Below are 20,000 nucleotides of genomic sequence, written 5' to 3' on the forward strand. Positions count from 1 at the left end.
TGTGGACCTCCTATGTACGAATGAAAACAATCCGAATCAAATTCTACCATTCAAAATACACACACACACACACACACACACACACACACACACACACACACACACACACACAGACACACACACACACACACACACACACACACACACACACACACACACACACACACACACACACACACACACACACGCATTTAAAGGCCATTTTCCCCGCTAAAGCAGGGGTTAGCCTTGCAGGCCCCATGACAATCTTCTCCACTTTACCCTATTTTCTGCATCTCCCCTTCTTAATCCCCTTGCCCACATTTCCTCTATATATTCCGCTGCCTTCAACATATCTCCCATAACTCCCGTCGGCCGTCCTGCTTTTCTACTCTTCATTGCTCTTATAGCTTCCTCAACTTCCTTCTCAGTTATCTTCTCTGCTGGTCCTAAAACTGGGTTACTCTCGATGTTTCTATCCCATTCATTTTCTACATTCAACAGCCTTTCCATATATCTCTTCCATCTTCCTAAAATTCCATCTGAATCCACAACAATTTGTCCCACTTCATCCTTCAAGCAACTCACCCCCGTCACATCAAATCTCTCTCTCGCTATCTGCTTTGCAATCCTGAATACCGCTCTCTTACCCTCCTCCGAATCCAAGCGTTCTCCAAACATTTTCCTGTGGGCCTCCTGCGCCTTTGCAACCTCTTTCTTTGCAGCCTTCTTGGCTTCCTTATAATTTTCATGTGCAGCCTCTTCTTCCACCGTATCCTTTGCCTTTTGCCATTCCTTGAACTTCTTCCTCTTCTCTTCAATCGTCTTTCCAACTTCATCATCCCACCACCATGTTTCCGAGTGCCTCGGTGGTCCTTTTGTCCATCCACATACCACACCAACAGCTCCCAATAGACTATCTTTCATTGACATCCAACCACTTTCAAGCTCAACCACATCATCTTCAACCATACTCAGCCTCTCTCTTAATGCTTCCTTCACTGTCGCCTCTTTCAACCTCCACACCTTCATCCTCGGTTGGTACTTCACCCGCCGAATTCTCCGCGCACCTTTCACCCTTATATCGCAGAGAACCAGGTGGTGCTGCGAAACAGTCTCCTCCCCTGGGATCACCTTTGTGTCCTGGAGGTTTCCCCTATCTCGCCAAGGCACCATCAGGTAGTCAATGGTTGTCGTCAACCCACCTGACGTGTATGTAATAAGCTTATTATTCACTTTCTGGAATTGAGTATTACAGATCAACAAATCAGCTCCATCAGCAAACTCCAAGATCCTTTCACCTTCTCCATTTCTCACACCATATCCATAACCCCCATGGACTCCCTCAAAACCGTCTGGACTCCTTCCCACATGTCCATTCAAGTCTCCTCCAACCACAACAACTTCCTCATCTTTCACATTTTCCATCAACTTCTCCATCGCACACCAGAACATGTTCTTCTCTTCATCGCTTCGACTGACCTGCGGGGCATATCCCCAGATGACGTTCACCAAGAGATTTCCGATCACAATTCTCACCATCATCAACCTTTCACTCACTCTAGTCACACTCACTACACTGTCTACAAACTCCTCAGAAAACATTACACCAACACCATGCACGCCTTCCGGGCACCCTTGCCACATAAACTTGTACTTTTGCCCCTGCCTTCCCTTCACCATTCTCACACCACTTCCCTTCCACCATGTCTCCTGCACACAACATATGTCCACTCTTCTTCTGACCAATGTTTCAACCACTTCTCCAGATCTCCCTGTCATTGTCCCTACATTCCATGTACCAAACCTCAGAAACCGATCTCCATGTGGGGCATCAGACGATTGGTCATCATAAATGGAAAAATTTCCTCCCTTGCTTCGATCGGGTTCCCCACCTTGAGTTTTAACGAGAGGGGGTGAGGACCCCCACGGGGTACTTCGGGCTGTATCCTGCCCATCAGCTGTACTCATCATGGTTTCCTTTTGAGGCGATGTTTTTATGGCCGGATGCCTTTCCTGACGCCAACCCTTTTAGTCGCCTTTTACGACACGCAGGGATACGGTGTACCTATTCTGACCGGGGTACACACCGGGATCAAAATACTCAAAAGTACCGATAAATATCACAGTAAGAAGTCGAAGACCTAATTGGAAAGCAAATCGGCCTACTGATTGATTTGAGGTAATGACAAATGGTAGACGAGAGGAAGTGATGTGTACAGATGATGACTGAAGGAATTGGTCAGTTGGGGAGAGCTCATGTCATTACCCAGCCAATAGAGTCAGACTGGAGCGGTACCTTGCATATCGGATAAAGGGCGCTGCAGATCCGTCACTCTGTGTGTGACTCCATGTGAGTGGAATCGAAGCGAAACATTGCGATTTTGAAATTGTTTATACTTTTCATCCAATGCATGTTTTAACGATACTAAAACGGGTCCACGGGTTGAATGAAATGAAATGGGTCAAACCGGCAAAATACGAGTCACTTGCTTTGTGAGGGCATATGGGAATCAAACCCAGGTTCTCTGGCAAACCATACCAGTGCTCTGCCATCTGATCTATCTGAGCTATCTGTGTGACCCACCGGCTGAGCAACACACTTCTTCCACATATATAAGTGCCACTCTGTTTCCCCCCGCTGCTTCCTGGGCACTCACTACCAACCAAAGGAGCAGCGAGGACCTGCTCTCGAGAGGATATTTCCCCCATTGCTTCCTGGGCAGTGAGTGCCCTGGAAGCAGTGGGGGAAAGAGAGTGGCACTTATACAGTGTTTGTAGAAGAATTGAGTTACACGGATCGCTCAGATGGCAGAGCACTGGTACAGTTGGTCAGAGGACCTGGGTTTGATTCCCAGTCTGGGCCCAAAAATTTTTCACATATATTTATGATGGTTCTATCCTGTTCATTTTCTCATTTTACATATATATATATGTACATATGTATATATATATATATATATATATATATATATATATATATATATATATATATATATATATATATATATATATACATATGTACATATACTGTACTGTGTACAGAGTGGCTCATAAGTCAGGAGCCACAAAGTTAATTCAATTTGGAAAAAGCGGTGTGTACGTATGTATATGTTTGTCTGTTTTTGCGGTAATAACTTCAAGACCCTTGGGCTGATTGACACAAACATTTCAGGGTGTACTCAATGTGCTCCCTACTTGGGGTTTCCATGAAAGACAAAAAAAAAACGAAGAATTTGGGGGGATTTCCCATAATTCTTATTATCTACAAGTCGGAAAAACAACTTTATTAAAAGGAAAAAAACATGTAGGAATGGAATCCCCAAAAAACAACCAAACAAGGAAGGAAAGAATGGCAAAAAATAACAAGATAGGAATGACACCACAATACAGCACCACAATCCTTTTATGGATTGCCATCATGACAACTTTTGATATTTTTGATGGCAATGGTAACAATTGTATGAAGGTGTCTATGTTAAAGGTAGTTGTACATTTGTAGTGTGGGTTGGTGTCATTGTATATTTAATTTGTTGTGTGATTGAGACGGAAAAATGTCAAAATATGTCATGATGGCAATCCGTAAAAGGATTGTGGCATCATTCCTACCTTGGCATTATTTCCTCATCATTCCTTCCTTCCTTGTTTGGTTGTTTTTTGTGGGCATATTTTTTCATTTTTATAAATGTTTTTTCTGACTTTTTAAACTATTTTTTCCCCAATCTCGATGACAATTATGTCATCATCTAGTAAATTATTTTGAGGGGCGTCGACGTGGGGAACTCCCTGACCCCCACCCCCCTCAGTGATATATCTCATACAAGTCTCCCTCCTAATTTCCTTAACGTCCTGTCCCTTCTGTCTCCACTCAGACACTTTGCTACCCTGTTAACTTTTGGAGTTATCTATTTATTTTGCATGACAAAATGGCAGAATTTTTCTTTACCCTCTCTCTGCTGCTTTCCTTCCATTCTATCTAATCCCCATCCTCCTAGATCCTGCCAATCTTTCTCTCCTTCTCTCTAAAAACCCCACTCATCCTCTTTCCTTCTCCTACCATCATACATTCTCTTATTTTCCTCCATTTACTCCCTAACTAACTATACGTACACAATAAAGAGAGACCTCCATTCCTTTCCTCTTCCCTTCTGTTCCTTTACTCAATGTTGGGATTTCCAACATATTCCTTCCCTATCCCTCCCTACCCTGTGTAAGTGTAACAAATAGATGCTTTATAAAGGGGTCATATGATCACATCTATTAACATAAGGAGGATGAACTGCACTTTTTTACTTGAACATTAGTACGCATACGGAATATGAAAAAGTGACTTTAGAATGCTCTTTTAAATAAATGGTATGACCCAGGACCTCAAAAATGAGATCAAGAGATCTTGGTGGCTGAAGAGGGTCAAAATTGCACGAGTGATAATTGGAGCAACAGGAATAATAAAGAAAAACCTCACTGAGATTTTGAAAAACATTCCTGGGAATATTACCACAAACGAACGACAGTTGGAGGCAGTTCGGGGTTCGGTGACTATCGTGAAAAGAGCCCTCAGAACAAAACTCTGACAACAACAAAGTTGAACAGCTTGGTCCATTAACTGTGCGTGATCCTTTACTGAAGCGGAGGTGGATACTTTGAGTCCTGGGAGGACTTCGTTCCATCTCCTCAAACACACAAATGGAGATAACAACCAATGACACACACACACACACACACACACACACACACACACACACACACACACACACACACACACACACACACACACACACACACACACACACACGCTCTGATTTATACATGTGTTAACCAATTGATGAACAGTGGGTCATGCACTGCAGACACCCAAGGATGGATCTCTGCCGCATCAATGATTGAGCCTTATAGGCCCATACCACATCAGCAACCAGGCCAGACAGGAGTAATCCAAACGTGAAAGGGTTCGCAAGGCACAAACGATTGCTTAGGCAAGCAGACAATGCCGTTGCTTCACTCATACACCTCCACAAATCTCTACCGCTTCATGGAATGGAGGAATAATCGCCTAGCAATGCCATGCACATTCCTCATCAATCATGCCTGCCCACTCACAAAAAAGGTGACCAGCTTGCCAGAACGCTGTACCTAAAGGTCTATACCATCCAGGGATTCTGAAACGGAGGGGGGAAGCAAAGCAGTCCACCTCCAGGAGTATGTGAGCAGGGAAATGGTCACAAAACCACTTAACTCATGTTCATCCATATAATATCAGATCATATCAAATGTGATCAAAAAGTGAGCAGACTACCAGTAAATGGCGTGCTAAAAGTCTAAGCGTCCAAATAAAAACAACTCCGTGCACTGGCACGTGGCCAGAAATGAGTTGCAAACTGGATATAAAAAGGTTGCCGACACTGGAACAAATACCTGACGAGGTTTGTGGATCAGGAATCAAACATTGCGTGAGGGCAATCTGTTCTTACCTGTTTATTTCAAAATTAGCAGAGTAGTGCTTCGTCGTAATTGTTAGTTGGTTCTATCTTCAAGTTTTTTTTTCTGAACAATGGATAATTATCACAATGGCTTAACTCAATGTCAAAACGAAAACATAACAAAACGTGCACGCACGCACGCACGCACGCACGCACGCACACACACGTTAATTTACTTCAAATCCTAAGAAAGGAAAGTCATCAAATTCACTCTGTGTTCTCACCTTGATAGGTCTCCTTCTATGACTGCTCAAACTAACCAAAGGACTTTCACAGTTTTCATTCAGATTGGATTTGTTTGCTGCAGATTTAAAGAACCCAATGGGATGCAGCTGTAAGAGTGACACAGCAAGCTGTTATGAAGCTGTGCAAGCAAGCAAGTCATTTGTGGATTAATCAACATGATCAGCCTTGGCACTGACACACAGGAAATTAAGGTCTGAAAAGGTCAGTCAAAAACAAAACTTGCAAGGTCTAGTGGGTCAAGTAACTTCAAATGCTCAACAACAGAGCTGATATTGATGCTCTGTGATATCTGGGTCATACCAAGCTGTCTGTAGCCTCTCCCGATGCTTGGGATGACAGAGAGGAAGAAGAGACGCGGCTCGAGCCGGGTTGGCTGCTTGGGCTGTTAGAGAGGCAAGAGTTGAGGAAAGCCAATGTTGTGTTAAACAAGACTCTGTCAGATTTCTTGGTGAAGGATGTTTGAAACACCATGGTCTTAAATAACAAGTAGTACTACTACTTCTACAATGAAGGTCAAGGAACTCAATTTTTTCACAAGTGTAAAAACTAGAATTAATGAGCAAACACATCCAAGTACATTATTTTAAACGCAAAAGGTTCGCTATTATAATGAGTGTTTTTTTTCTCCCCCAGATGAATTTTTTCTGTCAGAAAGTCATAATGATATAAGGGCTTAAGGTAGTCACAAACCCAAAATAGTCTTATATAAGAGTAGTTGGAGGTCGGTGTTTCACCTTTTGATCAACTTTTGATCAATCTCCTTTGCTGGTGCCAGCTTTAAATTAACAGCTCTGAAAATGAAATGAAAACCTTTTGTTTAAAGCTTTGGCATACAAGTCTAATGTACACTTTTATTTAATTGCACTAATGACGCAGATAAATAAAATTCCCATTTGGGGCCTAATTATCGGTCACAGCTCACGAAGAGGTATGATTTCCAATACACGTATGCATGGACCAGTGAGCATTGAATCAGGAACAAAATCCAACAAACCAGGTTCTCTTCTGATGTGATAAAGGACAATAGACCATCTAACTACCATATGTGTCTGATGCAGCAGAAAATGGTCTGTGCCACAAGGATACAGCTTTAAATCTAACTCAGAAAGAACATCAGAGATTTGGGCATAAACTCAATATGACAGGAAAATTTAATTTCATTGTTTGAGATCAGTTGTGGGTCTTCATCCGTATATGTATATGTATGTATATGAAAAATGAAGAGCCACCAACATCTCTCACCTGTGAATGGTGGGAATAACCAATTAGCTCTCACCTACTCAATTAAACCCAGGTGGCTAAGATTATATAAATAAATAGACTCCTCCCACGCTCTTTGAGCTGAAGAAGCTGCATAAAGCAACCATGAAAGGCTACCCAAGGTAAGCCCTTTGCTGTTTCAAACCCTTTCCAGAGTTCCTCCACAGCTGTAAAGATGTTCACACATCGTACACACGAGAGAGAATCTCAATGCTACACACCCTCCCTCAGCTGCCGGACCAGTTTCATCACTTGCTGGCAAATCATCAGCAACAGAGCAGACAGAAATGCATACCAACGAGGCTCCCAAGAATGTACCACATGTAAACGTCAAAAGCAGTCAACATATAAATGAAAAAAAATGAAGATGTATTATATATAAATATATGTACATATAAATATACAAATATTTATTTATAAAACGAAACATGTGGAGTGTGAATAGCATTCCCCCGATCTCCATTGGACATAGTTCAACACCAAAGTGTCACCGCCAACCTCAGAGGTCTAGGCCCAACGACTTTGTCAAACAGACAAAGATTACACACGGTCAACATCAGTTAAACATCAAACAGACCACCTATCTGGATTTCGGGCTTATTCTCCCTCATCAGGATGGCATACAGATAAATATCTAACCAATGATGACCACATTCGTCGTTTATACATCAGACGCAGCTCTTGACTTTTATGGTGAGCATCGTCAGGGATTATGTTTCACACGGTAAAACTGCATAATCCGCAAAGACCAACCATCCATCTGCCACCCAGATGATTGTTCCCGCTAATGAAAACCATTCAACCAGAAGATACGTGATGCAATCGGTGGGTAAATTGAAGCATGTGGAGTGTGACGAGCACTCATCCGATCTCCATTGGACATAAAGTCCTATAAATAAGGACATCCTATGGGTGGACAAAAATCAGGGGTGGATCCGGTGGGAGAGGGGCACACCCCTTATACCCCTCCCCTCTCATCAAAAGCGATCATTTAAAAAATATGTATGAAGGTGTATATAACCGATGATGCAGTCTCAGAATTAGGCCAAGAATTATAAGTTAAACCTGGAAAAAAATTATAACAAGCTGAAAATTTCAGGAAAGGTCCAGAAAAACGAGTTTAAAAACATACCAAAAGTCCCCGAAAACCTCCTTGTGCTTTTCAAGATGGCCGCCAAAATGGCCGCCATTTTGTTTTTTTTTATCATATCTTAACAAGTAGACGTGGTATAAATGCAAACAAAGTGTCGAAATGTAGGTTTTCAAACACAAGCAATCCTATAAAATCATTAATTACATGAATAAAACATTCAAAATATCCAAAACGACGATGGCGGCCAGTATGGTGCAAAATATGGCCACCGTTCTCTATTTTATCATATCTTAGCAACCACATATGATAGAAATGCAAACAAAGTGTCTAAATATAGGTTTGAAGACACAAGCAATTCAATGAAATAATTAATCACATGATTAAAAAGCCCAAGATGTAAAAATCAAGATGGCGGCCAGGATGAACGTCTGTGTGGCTGACAAATCCAAGCCAAATCAAACCTTACTTTTATGAGTAGGCACATATAAATTATGTATAATATAAAAGGAAATTAGGGAAGCCTCAATACCCTCTAAGCTTAGTTCTTATCATAGTTTATGAATTGAGCATAAAGTCATTTGTTACCATGTTGCTTCATGGATGATCCTCATTGTCATCTTCAGTCTCATTATCCAATGGCTTTGGTGCTGTATCTTCATCAACCATATCCAACAATGTTGGTGTAGTATTCTTGCATGATTGGCCGGTACATTTGCTGCACATTGAAGTGCAAAACAATCCCAGTTTCTTGCATCCACATGATATACCACCACATCCATCAACTTTGCACCTGCATGAAACCATGTTGAGCAAAGTGTCAGGGGCAACAGGGAGGTCAGTTTCCACTGGTATGAGGGTATTATCCTGTGACCTCGATCCCCAATCCGTTGGTGGCAAAGTATTTCCCATCCATTCTTGAACCGTGAGATAAGTGCGGTACGAATGTTGCTTTGCTGCAGCTCTAGTTGGAGGCAGACTTGCTAGCTGAAAAGATGAACTCAGGGAACTGCGACCAATTGCCCATTTGTATGCAATGTGGCGGTATTCATCAAGTGATTCAAAGTTGCTGGTTCCATACAGCTTGAGAATAAAGCTTTCTCCTGCTCTTTTCACCTCATCATGGGTGCTTCCAATTTTTGTGAAGGTATCCAACAAGTCATAGTCCTGCTTTTTGTGCACAATGTTGAAAGCGCTTGCCCTGACGATAGATTGCAGACACAGTGTCACAACCTGTCACAGCATGTAGAAACATCAAGTGATTGCTGGTGTCTCCTATGGCATGCTGAATATCATGAATGTTGTAGACCGTTACAGGATTGCTGTGGCATAACATGTACATATCTGTAGTAGCGGTTGCTCGAGCCACTAACATGACAAGTAAGTCAGTGTCTGTACCAACGACAACAACTGACAGCTCTTCTGACTCTGCAATGGCTAGCGCTGTTGAAACAATCAGTGTATCTGCGTCTGCTTCAGCCTGCTTGACACGTATGCCAGCCATAAGCATCTTTTCACGTAGAGTTTGTATTAGTCTATTCTTATTGTTACTGTTAGCTAAGAATGCTGCTTGTGTTGTAGTGGTTGGCATATTATCCTCAAATATGATATCACTGGATGTACACTTCTGGGCTCTCTGTCTCTGCTCAGCTACCTTTGTTGAAGTTGTGCTACCATATCCATCAAACACCACAGTTGATTGAGCTCCATAATGCTTCAGGATGTATGGAATATATGATTGATATACACCAGCACAGGTGGACAGTTGTGGCCAAACAAATGGTTGAAGTAGGTGGCCACCATCTAAGACAAAGAGGCAATTCTCTGGCAGGTTGGATTGCTGGGTGAATGATTTCAACAGGAGACCCAGGGAACTCTTTGTTGGCTTCCGCATCACACCGCCTTGGAAAAGGGAAGGTGGCTGAGGAGCAAGTTCATAAGCCAAGAATGATCCCATCTCAGAACTGTTATTCAGGACACATGAGATTCTGTTGAATAAGAGACTTGGATTGACTTCTGCGTTTTGTCCCCTGACTTTGACTGTCTTACTCTGGGCACCAATCGTCTTCACCTTGTCATTGTGGCGTAGCGTGATGTCTGTGAACTTCTTACCAGCCATTTCTGATGCTGCTGCTCGACCAATTCCTACAGCATCATCACAGTTTACAGATGTATCTTGGGTTTTTAAAACATATAATTAATAATTTCATCAGATTGCTTGGGTCTTCAAACCTATGCATTTCTATCACAAGTGGTTGCTAAGATATGAAATTGAGAACAGTGGCCATATTTACTGCCATATTGGCTGCCATCTTGGTTTTGGATATTTTTAATGTTTTACTCATATACTTAATGATTTAAATGGGTTGCCTGTGTTTGAAAACCTATATTTAGACACTTTATTTGCATTTCTACCATATCTGGTTGCTAAGATATGATAAAATAGAGAACGGTGGCCATATTTGGCACCATACTGGCCGCCATCTTGGTTTGGGATATTTTGAGTGTTTTAATCATGTAATTATATTAATTATTTTATAGGCTTGCTTGTATTTGAAAACCTGTTTCGACACTGTTTGCATTTCTACCATGTCTACTTGTTAAGATATGATAAAAAAAAACAAAATGGCGGCCATTTTGAAAAGCACAAGGAGGATTTTCGGGGACTTTTTATATGTTATTTATCATACCCATAGGCATCTTTCCTGAAATTTTCAGCTTGTTATAAATTTTTTCCAGGTTTGGGCCTATATACACTATTACTCTTGGCCAAAAATGGCATCACCCGATATGACTCAGACCACAGCTGATGTTGACCACAACATTCAACATGGACTGATTTGTACCATTCCGTTTGTTCCCATGGTGGATAATTGATGATTAAAGAATTACTGGAATCATTTGTCATCGAAGATGCTCCTTTTCTCCTTACCATTCATGAACCAAGAAGTGGAAAGGTATCCCAAGTATCAGATCATTCTATTTGAATTTGGCACTCAGTCTGTGTTTTCAAGACTCAAGAACATGCTTTTTTGACCATGGGGAATTCTCCAGGGTATATAATAGGCATCAAATGTGTTGGAGAAGAAATCTTTGTTATGAGTGATTCACACAGTCGAGATGATGAAGGCAAATGTTCAGCTGATAGAAAAACTGTAACTCTGAAGGTAACTTCCATGTCAGACCTTGTTCAATACATCAGAGACATTCATTTGTTTTGATCATCATGATATTTGTTTCATTACATGCAATGTCTGCTTTTCATTCAATTGGATTTTTATTATGAGACAATAGTTAAAATAAATGTTGAGTTTTGAGCAAAAGTTTTTTCATTAGAGTACTTCTTTTCAAGTGTATTGGAATGTTTTGTCTATATTTAGAAGAGGCTTTGGAATTCTTTAGTGGGAACACTCACAAAAAATATTCCTCTCGCTTTTCTTGGTGAAATTATATATTTCAGTTCCATGTAAATTTTTGCACCCATGTGCCGCACACAGCCCAACATAAAATCATGGATCAGTTCCTGGTATATACTGTAATGACCAAAAATGTTGACACCCTTGCACTTTTTTTCAAATTATGCACCATTTCTTCCAGAAAATTGTTGAAATTAAAAAAATATTTTGGTATCCACATATGCATTTATTTTGCTTGCAGTGGAACAAAACAAAAAAGCTGAAAAAATTATAAATCTTTGCCTAGTCCACACAGAAATCCTAAAATGGCGCAGACAATATTATTGGCACCTTTTGGAAGTTGTCAAAAATAATGAGATTTCAAGCAAGTGATTCTCCTTTACTTTGGAATTGAACTCACCTGTGGTGAGTTGCAGGAGCCTGTAATATAAAAATCACTCATTCAACCAGTTTGAATCGAGAAAAGGAGTCATTCTGCTGTTTTGTGTCACTGTGTGACGTGTGTAACACAATGAGCATGGAGAAAAGAAAGAAAGCCAGAGTCTGAGGAGGTCTGACTAATTGATTGCAGTCAAGCATAGACAATCTCAAGGCTACAAATCCATCTCCAGAGACCTTGATGTTCCTGTGTCTGCCATACACCATGTTATCAGGAAGTTTAAGGCCCATGGCACTGTAGCCAACCTCCCTGGACGTGGTCGCAAGAGAAAACTCCATCGAATATTGCAGCGAAGGATTGTTCGAATGGTGGAGAAAGCACCTCGATCAATTGCCAAACAGATTCAAGCTGACCTTCAGACACAAGGTATGATTGTTTCAACTAGCACCATCCGTCATGAACTCAATGAAAGGGGGTTCTCTGGTAGGAGACCCAGGAGAACCCCACTGCTGAGAGAGACATTTGAAAGCCTGACTGGAGTTTGCCAAAACACACCTGAACAAGCCAAAATCCTTCTGGGAGAATGTCCTGTGGACAGATGACGCCAAATTAGAGCTTTTTAGTAAAGTACATCATCGTTATGGTACATAAAGCAACTATGATATCCAAGGCCATCTCTACTCATGGCTCGCAGACTTCCTCTCCTGTCACATCCAATGTGTGGCCCTTAATGGAGTTCTCTCAACTCTTCCTGTCCAGGCTGGAATTCCTCAAGGAAGCGTTCTGGGCCCTGTTCTTTTTCTGTTTTTCATCAATGATTTCCCTGACTCTCTGAAAAATCCTCTTTATCTTTTTGCTGATGACTCCACCCTCTGCCATCTGTCAACCCTCAGATAGGCAGGCAGCAGCCTTTTCACTCTCTGCAGATCTGGATAAAATTACAAGCTGGTCCAACACATGGAACATGTCTTTCAATCCTGACAAATCTTACACTCTCACTATGTCACTCTGAAAGGACCGTATGGACCCTCTCCCCCCCACCCCCCAATCTACTCTCTCAACAATCCACTTGAAGAAGTCCTTTCATTCAAGCTTCTGTGTCTCACTACCTGCCATGATCTTTCCTGGGAAAGCCACATTTCCAAGCTGGCCTCCAAAGCCAGTTGCCAACTGGGAACCCTCTCTCATGCAAAGTTCTTCCTTGGCACACCTGAGCTCCTGACCACATACAAAGCTTTTTTCCACAGCCTGATGGAGTACTGCTCTCCCCTTTGCGCTGGTGCTCCCGCTTCTCACCTTTCTCGGCTTCATGCTGTCGAAACCAAGGCATTTGGGATCATTGGTATCTCCTGCGATGAAGCTGAGTCTTTGAGTCTCTCATTCTCTCACCGCAGGCAGTCGGTGGTCTTTCTGTTTTCTATCGTCTCCTCTCTGGTCTTGCCCCCCCTTGCTCTGCATGCGATCTATCCCCCCAATATTTCTACAGGGTGCTCAAGGTCCGCCATAAACCCCCTTATGGTAAAACTACCAAAATAAAAAATCACTGCTCACCTTCACTCTTTCATTCCTCTTTTTTCCCACATTTGGAACAAACTCCCACACTCTCTCAAATTCCCTGCTTACCTTCCCGAAAGTCCCTGTCGTGTAAGGGCCTGAAAGTCCCTGTCGTGTCCATCTTGTTTATCCTGTGTACCCTGCCCCATCCCTCTCCCTTCCACAGATCTCCTCATGGCTCTGTTCCCCACTGTTTTGTCCTTCCCTCTCCCACCCCTCTTATCTCCTTCTCCCCTTGTTGTACGTTCTGTGTGTTAGCTCTCATACAAGCCTTGACATTGTCTACAAAAAAAACCAAAAGAACAAAAAAAAAAACCCAAAATGAAGCCTTCAAAGAAAAGAACACCTTCCCTACAGTCAAATATGGTGGAGGTTCAGTGATGTTTTGGGGTTGCTCTGCTGCCTCTGCCACTGGGTGCCTTGAATGTGTGCATGGCATCATGAAATCAGGGGATTCCCAAAGCATTATGGAGTGCAATGTTCAATCCAGTATCAGAAAGCTGGGTCTTCGTCGAAGGTCATGGGTCTTGCAGCAGGACAATGACCCCAAACACACTTCAAAAAACATCCAGGAATGGTTCAAGACAAAATGCTGGTCTGTTCTGAAGTGGCCAGCAATAAGTCCAGATATAAATCCCATTGAACACCTGTGGGGAGATCTGAAAACAGCAGTTTAGAGAAGGCACCCTTAAAATCTGTGAGAACTGGAGCAGTTTGCACAAGAAGAGTGGGACAAACTGCCAGTAGAGAGGTGTACGAAGCTCATTCATGGCTACAGGAAGCACTTGACTGCAGTTATTTTGTCCAAAGGATGTGCTTCCAAATATTAAGTCGAGGGTGTCAATTTTGTCAATGCAATTTCTTTTTATTTTCTGATTTAAAAGGATATATTAAGTTCTGAATCAAAAACAAAGGATCTGTAACATTAACAGTGAAACAAAGAACTGTGGAGACCAAATACTTTCGTCAATTTCAACTTATTTTTAGATAAAATTGTGAGTTATTTGAAAAAAATGCAAGAGTGCCAATATTTTTTGCCACAACAGTATATAATAGACTAATGATTTCTGTCTGTCTCCTCTGAAACACAGAAATGCTCTTTGTAGAGAAAAATTTATTTGGTAAAAATTTCTTCAAATTAATCCAAACATACAGGAAATTTATTATATAAAAAACAAAGTTTTGATTTATTTATTTATCCAAGGAATTGCATCTCCACACATACAAAGTGCAGACAGTTCAACCTTTAGAACTGAGAACTTCCCAGATAGATGGATTGGACGTGGTGTGGCAGTCCCCTGGCCCCTTGGCCTCCACAGTCTCCCAATGTGACGCTGTTGGACTTCTTCTTGAAGGGGCATGTCAAGGATTTTTTTTCAAATCCCTGTTGCTGACATTGAAACACTTCATGCAAGAACAACCAATTGCATCAGCAGTGTGACGAGGGATATGTTGGCCAACATGTGGATTGAAGTGGATTATCGCTTAGATGTGCTATGTGCCACTAAAGGTGCACATGTTGAGGTGTACTGAAGAACAAAAGAAAATTTATGAATTATGTGACAAAATGCAAAAAACTGCATCATTGTATCTTCTTTAGTTAGGCTGAAATAAAAATTTTAAACTGGAACAAGACTTTGTGGACAGCTTGTACTTCGTTCCTAAACTGAGAATTATCTTAATATAATACATGGCAAGTTCACCCAATCAATTTTTTTTAATAAATCAATAAGTTGTGAAGCTCATTTTATTCTCCTCTTTTCTTTGAGTGCTGGGTGCATAGAACAACTCAATGCATTTCTTATTTAACCTCCCAATTTTGATATCTTTCAACATGTGCAAGAATAAAAGGCTTCCTTTTTCCCCCTCTTTTTTTAATGTCGTGGTATTTTACCATAGGCTTCTGCTGGTTATAAAGAAAGTAAAATGGTTACAAAGTTTAATATACTTTCTCAAATCGAAATCACTTCCATTTTTCTGATGAATGCCGAAACAAGTCTTTATTTAACATATAACACAGCTATCTCACCTTATTGTCTTACCACTAGTCATATCTTAATGACCACACTTAAAAGCGATGCGGCAGAAAATTTGAACGACTTAATTTCAATGCAGGGAGTATTTAAACATCCTCAGAAAACTCGTGTTTCATTCAGGGCTGTGCAGAAACTGTCAATGAAAGACTTGATGGTGTAATGCACAAAAGAATCAGCCATGTTGATTTAATAATTGAGGTGCATGGAAGGCAGACAACAAAGCACCACTGAAATAAAGGCCTTGCATAATTGACTTGACATGGTATCATGGACAAATGAGTATTATTTGTGACCGTCATGCAAAAAGGATGGAAAACACACTGGGCTAGATGTCATAACAGCGTCGGTCACCCAGAAGCAACTGTAAATTGCGATCTTCACAAATGGGAGGTTTCACTTTGTAACAGTGAATCACCAGAGCCTATAAAAACATCAACATTCCCAAAAGCTTACAGATGTAGGTCACCCAAACAAAGGACCATGGGGGTCCTGCTGCACCATGAAGTGGTAAGGTCTTGTCTCAAGATTATTGCCATGACAAATGCCAGCTCTCTAGTGCCATAAGCAGGACACTGGCACCATATAAAGAGCAATGCTGAATTTGTGGGACATCTCCCTGGCTGAGTGTGACCACAGCTCCAAAAGAGACTGCATGGTTGAGGTTAAGCAAAGGTGACAAGGTGGCACAGTATTGTAGAGTGAGAACGGCCAATAAAAACTATCGCCAAGCTCTATGTCCATGTTCTTTCAGGTTTTTCATACCAGTTACAGCAATTTACCTCGAAAGGACCAACCACAAGTCCATAATACTCTGTGCATGCCGACACATGCAGATGTCCCTCAGATATGGATCTCACTGATGCTTTCGGATGACTCACCCATGTCAAAACATTGCACAATCATGATGTGCAAACCATAATCACAAACTGGGTTGTGTTTATCTGTTGCTAATCACATTCTTAGTGTGTCCTCACATCTGTGTCACTATATGATTCTCAATCTAATTGACATTTCACTACTTTAATACTAAAATAACTAAATATACCAAACGATTTATGACAAAATAATAATCATAATTATCCCTAGTATAAAATCAGAAAGCAGCAAAACGTAAATCAGAAGTGTGAAATAATATAGCAGCTAAAACGAATGTCACCGAGATCACCCTGAGTCAACCATTAAAAAGTACCTCTAAAGGATACATGCAAGTTCCAAATTTCGTAACTGTGTCCTTTTTGTGCATGTTGCGATACTGCACTAACCTTTGCCTGTTATATAGATTAGTGATGCTTGTGTTGAAGGCCAATGATGCAGCGAAGGTAGAGGGAAAAGCAGGACTGACTCGGCCAAGTGCTGCGGACTCCTGTAAATAAACAAACTTAAATTATCATACGATATTAATTTGTTTTGTGGGTATGTGTTTGACTTATATGTACTCATAAACCGCTGGAGGGAATAAGTTGAAACTTTGTGGTTGGGCTTGGGGTATGCCAGGGAAAAGTTTTAGGCATTAATAAAAGGCAAGCATAGTCGTGGGGGTTCTGGAGGAGGAGATGGGATACAAATTATCTTTGTAAATGTATACTGTGTGGTGCTGCTCCCGTTGGGAGAGTGTTTTACAAGTACCAGCGGTTTACAGTACTGTAATGAGTATCATAATTGTACAGTAACTCTGTATGGCATGTGGTGTTGGCTGAACAGTTAAGGTGACTGGCTTAAGATATTTAGGGTCTTCAGTTTGAGCCCTGGTCATGCTCTGGAAATAACACGAGGTGGGTTGATTCAGTCTGTCATCCTTCTGAGGTTGGTAAAATGAGTACCAGCTTACAGGTAATAGGTTCACTGAATCAGCGGCATGGCAGCAGTTTCAGCAATGATGCAACCAGCAGCCACAGGCTGGATATGAAACGAGAATGGCACTCGGTAGAGTGCATACCTCTGCCAGGTTTAACAGTTTGATTTGGATCCCACTGTGAGGCCGGATCTGGATTCAGACCTGAACCAAAATCTACTTGGCTTGTCCTTGTCACCTAACCAACTGATCCACCAATTTTTGTCATAACTCATCCACAACTTTTTGAAATATCTTGCGATATATCGTTTTTGGCCCCATCTCTCAATGGTGAAGAATCACTTTAAAATATAAAAAAAAATTATCGTCAGGATCAGGATCTCCACCAAAATCGAAACAATTCGTTCTTGTCACAATTCCAACCTGTCCATAACTTTTTGAGATATCGTGCTATAAATTATGTTTGTCCCAATCTCTCAATTGTGAGGAATCATTTTAAAAAATTCTAGTGCCTGGATCCGGATTCTGACCTTCACGAAAATCTAATCATTTCGTCCTTGTCACACACCCGACCTGTCCACCAAATTTCGTCAGAATCTGTCCACAACTTTTTGACATATCTTGTTCAAAGACAAACAAACAAACAAGAAAGACATCGTGCAGAGCATCCTCTTCAAATTTCAAGTTAATCAATGACCTGATATGCAAATCCTCTTCAAATTTCAAGTCAATCAGATGAAATTTGAGGATTTTAGAAATTTCACCAAAGTTGCTGATCTATGGCCTATTCTGACCTATTGGCCAATGTTGATCTCAAAAGTAATGTGTGGTTGAATCCAGTGACATGAAATGCAAATCCTGTTCAAATTTCAAGTCAATCAGATAAAAATTGAAGATTTTAGAAATACCACCTTAGTTGTTGACTTTGAGCCTATGTTGACCTATTGACCTCAAAATCAGTAGGCTTTTTGCTTGTGACCAACTCCACCATTTCGTGAAGATCGGTTTAAAATTGTGACCTGTAAGCAATTGACATGCAGATAAACAGACAGACAGACAGAATCACAGACCAGACAAACAAATATACTCGCAAATGTTCGATTCCATAATATAAGTACCATAACAGACAAACAGACAGACAGACAGACAGACAAACAAACAGAAAGGGGTGAAAACATAACCCCTGCCCATCTTCGGTGGTGGAGGTAATAATAATAATGATCTCTGTATGAAAATCTTGTAGAAGTGAAAACTATTTGGTCAATTTACACACGTGCTCTGTATTTTATGCACGGATAAACAACTGGACGGACTTAGTTTAAAAGTGGTGGTTGTACTCTGGGTGTGCATAGAAATATTCTACTAAGTTGGGATGGCCACCTCCAACTTAGATTTTTACTTTCATGTTAAAATGTTCATTAATATTCTTTTTTTTACTTTAATGTATATTCATTCTTTCATTCCTCTTTTTTCCTGCCTTTGGAACAAACTCGCACACTCTCTTCAATCCCACTCTTCCCTCTAGATCTTCAAAACAGCTATTCACCACCATCTCTTATCTTCTGCCATCCAAAACCACTATCTTTTCTACCCCCGTTAATCCACCGCAAACCCACCTTCAAATTCCCTGCTTTCCTTCCTGAAAGTCCCTGTAGTGTACATCTTGTTTTCCCCATGTACCCCACCCCAAACCTCTCCCTTCCACAGATCTAATGTCTCAGTTCCCCACTGGTTTGTGCTTCTCTCTCCTGCCCCTCTTGTCTCCTGCTCCCCTTGTTTAATGTTATGTGTGTTGGCTCTTATATGAGCCTTGACATTGTATATAAAACAAACAAATGGGGAATTATCATACCTGCCAATGCACTCCTGCCCCGCTGGATAGAATAACTTGAAAACAATGTTATCGCTAAAAAAGTTAATCAACCTCCTGGAAGTTGTACAAATCATTCGAAAATAAGTCAATTCTCTGTATTATAGTGTGATGAAAACTATAGTCATCGGACATGTGGGGTGAAGGCGTTGAAACATACGTGTTTGCTTGTTACTTGCAAAATTTAAGATTTGTCCTGTATATTGGTCAGTCAATTTTGTTATTCTGTCTGTCTGTCTGTTTATCGCCTACAGGTCATAATTCTAAACCAATCTTCATGAAACTTTACCAAGTTGTACAGATAGTCTCAACTGAGAAGCCTATTGCTTTTGAGGTCAAAGGTCATATTGAGGTCAAATTTATAAAATCGTCATTTTTCATCCGATTGACTTGAAATTTGAACAGGATTTGCATATTGCATCACTGGATTGGGAAACCAACGATTTTTGAGGTCAAAGGTGAACTCGAGGTCAAACTTCTAAAATCATCAATTTTTATCTGAAAATCGTCAATTTTCATCTGATTGACTTGGGAATTAAACAGCAATTGCATAGTGCATTACTGAATTGGGAAACCAAACTATTTTTGAGGTCTAAAGGTCATCTCAAGGTCAAACTTCTAAAATCAATTTCAATCAGATAAATAATCAATTTTTTTTCTGATTGACCTGAGCTTTGTTCAAGATTGTCAATTTTAATCTTAATGAAAGAGACAATTTGATGTATCCATGGAAACCTTTGGAGAGGAGGTGGATTTTGCAAGTATCGTGCTCTGCATGATGTCTTTTTCTTGTTTGTTTGTTTGTGGGAAGACATGCGTTGAAATTTGGTGATCGTATTCTGGCATCGAATATTTTACTGAGTTGGGATGGCCATCTCCAACTTAAAAATGCCTGCCA

General features: G+C 40.9%; 1 protein-coding gene across 7 annotated transcripts in view; it reads right to left on the reverse strand.

Annotated features, from left to right (window-relative positions):
* The window catches only part of LOC147014419 (dedicator of cytokinesis protein 3-like), a 381,754-nt gene that overhangs the window by 26,641 nt on the left and 335,113 nt on the right, over window positions 1–20,000 (reverse strand). For 6 of the 7 annotated variants that reach the window (XM_085852361.1, XM_085852356.1, XM_085852357.1 and 3 more), the window contains 3 exons: window positions 16,703–16,803; window positions 6,006–6,087; window positions 5,684–5,791 (listed from right to left, as the gene is read on the reverse strand). In XM_085852361.1, the coding sequence (XP_085708487.1) occupies window positions 5,684–5,791; window positions 6,006–6,087; window positions 16,703–16,803 (291 nt within the window). The remainder of the gene's footprint in view (window positions 1–5,683; window positions 5,792–6,005; window positions 6,088–16,702; window positions 16,804–20,000) is intronic. The other variant, XM_085852358.1, reaches the window with a different exon arrangement.

The sequence above is a fragment of the Eptatretus burgeri genome, chromosome 13 (genome assembly GCF_056783735.1).
Source record: "Eptatretus burgeri isolate ZD-2024b chromosome 13, Ebu_testis_v1, whole genome shotgun sequence".
Classification (NCBI taxonomy): Eukaryota; Metazoa; Chordata; class Myxini; order Myxiniformes; family Myxinidae; genus Eptatretus; species Eptatretus burgeri.